Raw genomic sequence first — 10,590 nt, 5'->3', positions numbered from 1 at the left:
CCCCCCTCCCCGACGGGGAAATTTCATTTTTACTCGTAAAGGTGTAGCGACATGTGATGGACGGCGTCATAACAAGGGTCCAAATATGGAGCCCTGCTGTCTCCATGGCAACAGGAACAGCACAAGGTGAAGTGGGCTAACGTGTCGTGTTGACACCTCAACTAACTAAAACAAAACACTTGTTGAAAAATGTTTAGCGGCAGATGATGATTGACCAGCAGCCACCCGAGCGGGCCCACGTAGCGCTTCGTCATTCGCAGCTGAGAGAAGATGCGCAGCGGTCATGTGATGGAGATGCAAAGAGCAAAACACGATGACGCTATCACGTGTCAGAACAAAAGGTAGCGACAACCACACGTCTGATTTATGGACTCAACAGGACAAAGTTACGTACGTACGTGGACGAGTCCATGTAAGGTCCTCTAAGGTGCGGCGCTTGTTGGACTTTTGCGTATTTTTGAGCAGAAGCAACTAAGTAACCGTCATAGTGTCACATCCCAGCACTGTGGAGGCGCCCCCAAATGCAGGACTCCCGGGCAAAGGCATAATGTTCAGTGGGTTTTATTCCTGACGAACGCGACAGTCCAAGAACGCAAGATCCAAAACACGAGAAACAGGGTTCGATGACAACGAAGCAAAGTAGCGAAGTAACCCAGGATGCGGTGAAGCGTACTCATTAACACCAAGCAACGAACTGGCAAATGCTAGTGACAAAACTCCAACTTAAATACTTGGTCTTATCACAGCGCCTCATGTCCGTGGTCCAGCCTTGCTCATGACATGGAGAATGGATTAAAAAAAAACAAAACAAAACAAAACACCGTCCTTCAAATTATTGTCTACTAACAGCGATAGCGACAGCAATAAAAAAAAAAAAGCACTTTGACATCAAAGTCAGTGAAAACGTTTGCCTTCCACATAGGAAGCGTGAAAGCGTCCGACAAGCCTGAAGACCCCCGAGCGGAAGCCGCTGCACCCACTTGTCACTTGCTAGTATGCTGCAACGTGATCCTTTTACACATTCAAAAGCAAAACCAAAAAGTTGTCTTGACGTAATCTCTTTTTGGAACGTCCAGCCAGAAGTGGGGGCACTTTCTGCAATCGGCTGACAAGATCGGGGCAGAATTTCACCCGAAAAATAAAATGGCTGCCCTCGGTGTTGGCGCTTTCCCGACTGCTATTTGGAATGCCACGCTAGCGGCTCACGTGCTAGCAAACAAACAAACAAAAAAAAAAAAAAACGACACGACACGAGCTATTTTTATGCTTTTTTTTTTTTTTTTTTAAACATTTATGAGGCATCCTTTGAGATAACTTTGAACGATTAATATAAGCGAGTCCGGCACACAATCGGGGGGCGACTTGACAGAAAAGGAAAAAGGACAAAATGGACGCAGGCCCACCCGGACAATCTTTGTGGTCGACTTTTTCCAACATTTCCACCGTCAGGTTTTCTACAGCCGCTTTTCGACGTCTCATCTTTGAAGCTGCTTCCGCCTTTCAGTCTTTTGGCCAACGTTGACTCACATTTTTTCATGTGTGGGGTTTTCGTAATGATTCACATTTTTTTTTTTTAAAAAAAAGAAAGGGTTTAGGCTAATGAGCTGCTCAGCATAGCTTTACAGAACAAACATTGGCTTTCGAGTGGGGGAGGGGGTCACAACCAATCCAGGAGGTGGGAAAATATGATTTCATATACAGGATCTCGAAGACAAAGAACATGGGAAAAAGTCACATGACGGAGCTAAATATTAATGCTTTGCTGACACGGCAACAGTTAAGCACCGCTGCACCTGATAGCGCCGTAGGCAGATCCATCCACTCTTTAGAAAGTGGATAGAAAAAGTCTGCACACCCCTTTTCCAGCAGTATTTTTTAAATGAAAATTTACAAAACCAAGATAAAGCGACAAAAACGTTCAGCCGACATAAACCCGCAACCCGTCGCACTCAACTGAAATCCAAAGTCTTCACGAGAGAGGACGGCAGAACAAAACAAAGTGAGTTTGCACAAGTGCGCACACCCTCCTATAAATGGGGACGTGGCTCCGGCTCGCATTCAAGCGACTGATAAATGGGCGTCGGTGCACGGCTGCATCGTTACAAGCGGCGGCGCCGCCGATGAACCCAAAATAAAGTTGAGGCGGCGGAAGGCCGAAGGTTTCATGCGGCCATCCGGAACGGCCGCGACAGCGCGAAGCCAGCACCGTCGTGCTTTTTGGGCCGGTTCTATTGGACAAACGTACTTTTGGAGTCACGGCCATAAAGTTCAACCTCGGCAGACATTTATTTTCCCACCCGTTTGGGACATGACAGGAAGTAAAAAAGCACAGTCGTCACTTCGTCTTCATGTAGAATGTTCCTTCTAATAAGCTTGATTATTTTGACTTCATTCATTATTTCACCGTATCCCGACAAATGATCGCCAAAGTCTTCCAGTGCCGCCGTGAACTTTGAAAAAATGATCTTTATGAATTCAAGTGGCTCAAAACCCTTCAATAGCTTTATTCGCAATTCATTTCTGCAATAACCATAAACAAACACGCAATATGTTCACCATCACGGCAATTTCTCTGTACAAAACAATCAGTTACTGTGCCCCAAAAAAAAAGTGTCAATATGAAGGGGGGAAAAGTAATATAGCATCAATAACATTTGTAAATACAGCACAGTGTACATTTACAATAAAAGTTACACTTGCACAATGTCATGAATGAATGATTTGAAAAAAATTGCATTTATTTACAGTTACAAAAAGCATTTTTGTGTTGACCTCATCAGATTGTGCAGGTGTACCTAATGAAGCGTCCAGCAACCATAACAAGGTCTTCAGACTCAGCCTGTCGAAATACATTTTGTATATTTTTTTCTCTTTTAGCAAGAATGAAAGCGCTCAAACTGAAAATTTGGGAATTTTTCCACCACAAAATCCCCCCCCCCCCCCAAATGAAACGCACCATTTAATGTTGTGACTGTTGTTACATTTTGCCACTTTTGTTTTTTTTTTTTTTGAAACATTGTGTACATTCAATTACAAGCATTTATGCATTATTGTACACGCAACACTAATTGATGCAATGAGACCGCCGGGAGTCGCGTTCGTACACAAATTCAAGAGCGAATCACTAAAGCTAACAGCAGCATCTACACCAGGGGAAAGATGATATCTTCTTTGCCCTTTGTTTTTTGTTGGTTTTTTTTTAAATTTGAATTCACATAACACCTCACAAGCTGCTCACTCAAAAATCTACTTCAAAACTATAAAAGGAGCAGCAACACACGCAGACACGCACACGCAACTATAAAATACATTTTGCACAGCAGTGTAAATACTTTGGTCAAAAAAGAACATTGAGTACAACTTAAGGCAAAGTACACACACGTGGAGTGAGACGTAAATCGAGGTCCCCAAAGACGATGAAAATATTTTTCCATTTATTTACAAAATTTGCTCATAAAAATAGAAGTTTGCACAGAGCGGTCGCACGTGCACACGGGCAGCCTCCATCGGACCCCGAGCGCGTCCACCGACTCCTCACACGTGTGCCAATAGCTACTAATCTACGGCAAGAACTGGGGAGGATTGCCGGGGGGTGGGGGGGGGGAGCAGCAGAAATTGCATGTAAATACTGAATGTCACCCCCCCCCCCCAAAAAAAAAGGCAGGCTACACCCCGAACTGGTCGTCAACCAATCTCAAAACTATCGTGTGCAAAATGAAATTGCAATTTGTTGTTGTCTCGTAATTCACTGTTAGACAATCGGAATTCACTTTGGACAAGAACGACGAAAACCATTTTTCGGGCTCGTCTTTCAGCGTTCACACGACAATCAAAGTCACTTTTCGACAAATCCAGTTGGGATTTTTTGTGGTCCCTTTTTGCACGGGGGAACGATTGCTGCTCCACAAAAGTCCCGTCGTGGGCGGCGAATAAAGACGTCGTTTGTGGCCTGCGTGCTAAACGCGCAACAAAAGCAAAAAGCAAAAAAAACCCCACAAAGACGTTTGCTTGTTGCTTTTTTTTTCTTCTTTGAAATACGAAATACGAAAGTCGCCTGGCTTCTTTTGGCCACTTCCAATGCTAACGTCGCCTCACGTTTTCTACCAATCATCAGCTGATGAGCATCACCTGATTTTTATTCTCTTCATTTATGAATTGAAATAAATATCCATCTTCTTCTTCTTCTTGTCCCGTTGGGGGTGGCCACAGCGTGTCATCATTTTCCACCCAAGCCCATCTGGCGCATCTTCCACCGTCCTCGCGTCCTCCCTCACAACATCGGTCAAGCTTTTCTTTGGTCTCTCTTCCTTGGCAGCTCCATCCTTCCCATCCTCCGACCAATTTGCTCTCTCTCGCTCTCTCCCCTCCGGACATGTCCAAAGCGTGGAAGTCTGGTCCCTGGATGGAACCTCGTCTCCAAAACCTCCAACTTTGGCTCTCCTTCCCTCTCAGGAGCTCATTTCTCATCCTTTCCAACCGAGAGCCTCGACATCTTCATTTCCGCTACCTCCAGTTCTGTTTCCTGTTGTTTGGTCTCTAATCCATCCATCATGGCCGTTTTAGTCACCGCTGTTTGATAAACTTTGCCCTTCTCTTCTGTCACATAAGACACCAGACACCTTCCGCCAACGGTTCCACCCCGCTTGGAGCCGTTTCTTCACGTCCTTAAATATCCATCCACTCATTTTATTTGCCTCTTATTCGCACTGCGAGCTCAAAAATACCAAATTGAAAAATCAAAATCAAAAAGGTACTACTTCTTAAAAGGAAAAAAAATACAAATTAAAAACATCTGAAATAAATTAAGATTTAACTAACAAATAAATAATAAAGCCCCTCCCTCCTCATATGAAATCATGTCACGCATCCATTTTTTGGGCTGACTTTGAAGGCGGGGCGTACCCCGGACCGGCAGCCGACCAATCGCGAGGCGCATATCGACAAACCCCGCCCGGGAAAGGCCCGACGTGAGACTCGAACCTCGCATCTCGGAACTGCGAAGCGGAGCCACGAGGGTGGCGGGGGGGGGGGGGGTCAACATTTGGGCCAAAGCCAAGCGGAATGTTCGGCAGATGAGTCGAAATGAGGCTCCTTGTCAAGCTTGCATCCTCATGTGTTGAATAAGTTGAGGCAAAAAAAAGGGGGGAGTGGGGGGGGGGGGCAGTTAGGAAGCTGCAAATATGAGCGAGAGTTAATGAAGCCTGTCACATGGGCGGCAAAGTTGTGATTAATGTGCGCGGCGGCGTCAGCGCGATTTGCTCCCGCGGGCCCCGCAGTCGCAGTCGCAGTCGTCGTCTCCGGATCTGGAAACGAGCGGATCGGCTCTTACATAATCATGAGCGCATTTCCATTCCGGCGGCCTCCGGAGGCGCCGCCGCGGCTAATAATAGCATCTGCGGCACTTTTGTCCGTCGTCGTCGTCGGCTCGGTCGCACAAACCGACGAGTCCGTTCAACCTCGGCCGCGCTTTTCCTCTAAATTCTGCTTCAGGGTTAGGCCTCTGTTCTCGTGGTCCGGTTGGCGCCAGAACTCGGACCGGGAACGCTTGCTGTCGATTCAACGAGTCTCAAAAAAAGCGTGACGCGTTTAGCGCTCGCTCTCCGTGAGCGAACAAAACTAAAACTTAAAAAAAAAAAAAAAAAAAAGCGCACTTCAGTTCCGTCTGTACGTTTAATCTGTTGCTTTCCAAACCCTTTATTAAGCTATATTTGATTTAAATGCGATGTGCTGTACATTTTTATTGAACCCTTTTCCCTTAAACCTTGTTGTCACGCTCTGTCAACACGTAAATTTCGCGCTATTTAGTTTCAATTGGGTAAGAAACGCAGAGAATGGCCTGGAGCAGAACTCTTCGAACCGGGCCAAATGATCCTCAAGCGGCTCTTTGAAGGCAAAATAAGCCCCCCCCCCCCCCCCCCCCCCCCACTTCTTCTGCCTTTTGGAGCGTCGTTTTCATCTCCAGACTCTTTTGCTTCCTGGTGAGCGAAGCCCACATTTCATGTTGCCAGGGGAGACGGCCGTCGTGAGCTCAATTCAATCCCCCCCCCCAAAAAAAATAATAATAATAACAATAAATCCAATACGAGAAAGTCAATTTCGGATCTCATTCAATTGTGACGGCGGCGCACGCGCATGACGAGGATTTGAAGAGTGCGACGGGTTCCGACCTGACCTCAGCCCGTCCTCCTCCGGCGTCAGGGGGTGGTGTCCCCGCGATGCATGACGCCCCGGACCCACGCGCCTTGCCCGCCTCCTCCGCCGTGGTCCTTGTCCGACTCCGGCTGGCTCTGGGCCCGCTCGGGCTTGGGGTTGGGCGCGCAGGGCGGGTCGGGCTGCTGGACCGACATGGTCCTGCGCAGGTGGGTGCGCTTGCACAGGAAGTCCGGCTTGGCGGTGAGCCCGAAGGAGCCTTTCCTGAGGACCACGCGGACCGAGGGCGACTTCTTGGGTCGAGCCCGGTGGCCGAACTGCAGGGCCGAGAGGTGCGCCGCGTAGCCGTCGCTCAAGAACTGCGGCGAGCCCGCCCAAAAGGAATTAGGAAAAAAAAAAAGATTGGAGGTCAACGTGAAGGGCACGAATTGTAGCCTTTAAAGCCCTACCGTGCGTGGCTCTATTTCAAAAAATGAATGTGAACAGTTGCAGCAAGAAACAAATGAATACTTCATGCATCAATAATATGCAGGATACAAAACAATTTCATGAACGTGATGACGATGAAGATAAGCCGCGAGAATCATCAGCGGTTGGTTGTGAACTACGACAAAAGACACACCTGGCACTGGTTCTGGTACTTCTTGGAAGGTCGGCCCACGATGTGGATCTGCGCCGGTCCGAGGCCGAGCATGTTGTAAACCGAGATGTCTTTCATGGATCCGTAAGCGGAGTTGATCTTGATGTGACACTGCCCGCGGGAGGGAAGGACCGGTGAGACCCGAGCCGCCACGTCTCGCCTCTTGGCGTCCGGCGTACCTCGTGGACGAGGTTCCGGAGGAAGATGGTCTTCTGCCGCAGCGGGTCGTGAACCAGACCCTCGGAGAAGAAGATCATGCCGTGAGGAAAGTTGTGCTGCGACAGCCAGGACACCACGCGCTGCTTCTGCATGTCGGGACGACCCGTGATGTAGATGATCAGGTAGCCCAGGTCCTGCCAGTGCCTGCCGGCGCAACGGGTCTCGGTGAGACGGCGCGGGTCCCCCCCGCCCCCGCCCCCGCCCCCGAGCCAAAGAAGCCCCCGGACCTGACGACGTCCACGGCTCCCGCGCGGACTTTGGGGTCGCTGCCCATGATCGAGACGCTGGCGGCGAAAGAGCCGTCGATGCTGAAGACCACGCACTCCATGCCGCGGGGCAACACCGTCAGGTAGGCCTCGGCAGATGTTTGATCGCCCCTTTTTTTTTTTTTTTTTTGTGGGGGGAGGGAGACAACCGATGGAATCATTTGCCACAACGGCGCGTACTGGACGGTTCTCCTTAAAATGGTGAGATATCGACCCTGAACGCCAAAACAAATATACCAAGACGTACTGAACGGAAAACAAATAATTGAAGCACTTATTTCAGCCACTGTACGAAACCAAAAATCACAGGTTCATGAGCTCATTCACGAGGAAAGAGTCTCGCTGTCGAGAATACCAAAGATGTCTTCAACAAAAATTTGCATTGTTTGTGTGTGGCTCAAAGGAGAAATTGTACGCCGCCCCACCGACTACTACATCATGCGCACCAAACACTATAACGTATTATTACAAGTACACTCGAGTACAACTTTGTGAGCACAAACTACGACTTTGTGCAAAGGAAATACTTATTTTGCACGTACGGAGATAAAACAAATAGTTCCAGCGTGCGCACAAAGTAGTCGCGGCTCCACACTGGACGGAAGGGTAAAGATATCGAGCGCACACCCTCTTTAGCGAGGTTGAAGGTCGAGGCGAGGCTAAAGCTCGGAGGCTAGCGGCAAGTTTGGTTACCTTCCACTTTTCTTCGTGGGCACCAACAAAAACAAAAAAAAAAAGTCTGCGTATTTCGTACTTCTCCGGTCACACAAACGACTTCTTTTATCCTGTCCGGGGCTCCATGAAAATTTCCTCATCCAAATCCTAAAAGCAAAACGCCGCCAAAGAGCGAGCGCCGGCCTTACTTGACCACCATCTTGACAGGATAGACTCCGAGGCCCAGTTTCTTGTCGCCGGGGACGGTGTAGGTCACCCGCCCGTTGCCGTTGGTCACCTCCGTGTCGAAGTGGACCCAACGTCCCGACTGGGGCTGCGTCATCAGCAGGACGTCCACCTACGGGACGACAGCGAGGGCCGGTCGGCGACTGGCGAGGCCCGGCGCGGGTCCGCGCGGTTACCTTCTCTCCCGTTAGCGTCACCATGTCCAAGGGGCCGTACATGAAGCGGCCGACCAGCGTCTGGGGTCCGTCCTCCGTGGCGATGACGTCGTTCACTCGGTGGTTGGCGGTGACGTTCTGACGACGAGATCGCGCCACGAGGCGTTAGCGTGCAGTCACGAGGTCAAATGACTCTCAATTTGTCACCGGCCGTCGACTTTCAGTGCTTCAAATTTAGCGGCAATCCGACAGAAACTCGAGGGCCGATCGAGCCCAGGGAATCGGACCAAAGAACCGGAAAGTTGCCACTTGAGCGCAAAATAGCAGACTTCTTCTGACCTTTTTGTGCGCGCGCTCACGCTCAACACTCCAATCAAATCGGATTTGATCTGAACTTGGATTTTCCCCCAAAATAGAGCTGTGCAAGTATTAGTTTCCGGTTTTATAGGAGCTCATCGGACTTCGCCGCCGTGACGGACGGTCTGAAAAACTCAAAAATTGGTGCACGATTGGACACCACCCATTTGTATTGTCTCAGATGTTCAAATGGTGTTATTTTGAAAGGACCCGACACGTCGATCCAAAATGGCAGACTCCCGCCGTCTTTTCTAACACGGCTTCTTCAGAGTTGTTTTCCGCGTATGACGGAGATGCCAAATGAACTGATTTTGCCTGTAGGCACGACATATGCCCACAAAAATGAGCCAGACGAGTTTTGACTTGTTTGGTGACGAGTTACTTTGCGACCAAACTACTCGGGCAAACGCTCGAATCCCTCGCAATTTTTTTCCCGGTTGTCGAGAAGACGTGAACGCGATTGAACAAAACGAGACCCGCCCGGCAGCAATCGTGAGCTTAAAATGGCAGCGTCAAGACAAAATGGCAGAACTTTGAACTTTGACTTCGGAGGCTGAATTTTCAGAAGAATTCAGTTTTTGGGGAAGTCAAAGTGACAAATGGATGCTTGGAGCCAAATGCCAGGTAGCAAGTCTTCAGGCGGGATTAGTGATTTGGCGCCCCCAAAGCCAAACGGGGCGTACCACGGCGAGTTACTGTGTCACATCTCAGCACTGCCGCTAACAATAATTGACCGGAAGGCCCAGAAGTCCAACATTCGCAGCTGTTCCGCTTCATCAGGCAGGCCGCTGTGCGAGAGGGAGTCGGAAGCGGGTCGAGTCCGAGCCCCGACCGCGAAAGACCGGGAAACAACGAGCCGGGACGATCGGGGTCGGGGAACGGTGAAGTCCGGAAATAGTTTTGCTGAGCTGGCGAATTGAATCAGACACGTCTGACTATCAACCAGGGGGACAAACGTCCGCGAGGTCTTTTGTCGCGCGAAGACGCCGCTCAAGTCGACTCCTTGCAAGTCGGGACTGACTGCGGGAAATGAAGTCCTTGGTCGTCTCGAGGCGGCGGTGGCGGCGGCCGCTGTCGCAAACGTACAAGCAAATTGGCTTTCCGTGTCCTGTGATCACACAGTGCGCCTTGCGGTCGACAAGTGCTTTGACGAGGTGCTGCCGTTTGGGTTAGCAGCAGAGGTGCAAGGGGCCGCGGCACTCGTGTCGGCCCTTCAACGAGATTCTGTACATTTCTTACTCTTCTGCATCTCTTTTCATCGTTTCCAGAAGGACAAAGCGCTCGGCTTCTGAAATAGGCGGGCAGAACCGAGGCTAGCGGGATCCGGAACGTTCTTCTCCCGGAGCGTCGCAAGCGTCTCCCGAATTCCGAAACGCGGAATTATTCCAAGACCTTCGGCGCATTCATTGTGACAGACGCCAGCGCCCGATAGTATGTGCGCTTTAAAGAAAAAAAAAAATAAATAACAATAATAATCTACTCAGCGTGTAAACAAACAGAGAAAGAAACACGCAGGACGTGTTTATGTTTATGTTTACGACGCTCCCAGCGTTGCGTACCCTCAGCTTGACGTGCGTCCTCCGCCTCAGCCACTTTTCTCGGGGGCTGGAGGGCGAGAAGGGGGCCGAGTCCAGATTGTCGGCCTCTTGCGTCTTCACAAAGTCGCAGCGCATGAGCTGCGGACGGATAATCAGAAGGTTCAAAACAGCGGAAAAGACACAAAATGAAATCAATGTATAGAAGCTAGCTAACACTACTTGTTATGCCAATTGTTATCTTATATCACATACATCAAACTTTATGTTTCCCTTCATCCTATTTGACCCCCCCCCCCCCCCCCTCCGCATTACATTCATTTTCTTATTTTGTTTCTACCTTTTTGCTCGTTTCCTTGTGATCGCCA

General features: G+C 49.4%; 1 protein-coding gene across 11 annotated transcripts in view; it reads right to left on the bottom strand.

Annotated features, from left to right (window-relative positions):
* Positions 1-2,484: 2,484 nt before the first annotated feature.
* pitpnm3 (PITPNM family member 3) overlaps positions 2,485-10,590 on the bottom strand; it is a 56,363-nt gene continuing 48,257 nt past the window's right edge. For all 11 annotated transcript variants that reach the window (XM_061827828.1, XM_061827830.1, XM_061827822.1 and 8 more), the window contains 7 exons: positions 10,247-10,363; positions 8,352-8,468; positions 8,139-8,287; positions 7,237-7,386; positions 6,970-7,153; positions 6,773-6,901; positions 2,485-6,509 (listed from right to left, as the gene is read on the bottom strand). In XM_061827828.1, coding sequence (XP_061683812.1) covers positions 6,195-6,509; positions 6,773-6,901; positions 6,970-7,153; positions 7,237-7,386; positions 8,139-8,287; positions 8,352-8,468; positions 10,247-10,363 — 1,161 coding nt within the window. In that variant the 3' untranslated portion in view covers positions 2,485-6,194. The remainder of the gene's footprint in view (positions 6,510-6,772; positions 6,902-6,969; positions 7,154-7,236; positions 7,387-8,138; positions 8,288-8,351; positions 8,469-10,246; positions 10,364-10,590) is intronic.

This window comes from Syngnathoides biaculeatus, chromosome 8 (assembly GCF_019802595.1).
Source record: "Syngnathoides biaculeatus isolate LvHL_M chromosome 8, ASM1980259v1, whole genome shotgun sequence".
Lineage (NCBI taxonomy): Eukaryota > Metazoa > Chordata > Actinopteri > Syngnathiformes > Syngnathidae > Syngnathoides > Syngnathoides biaculeatus.
This window is presented reverse-complemented; position numbering and strand designations above follow the sequence as displayed.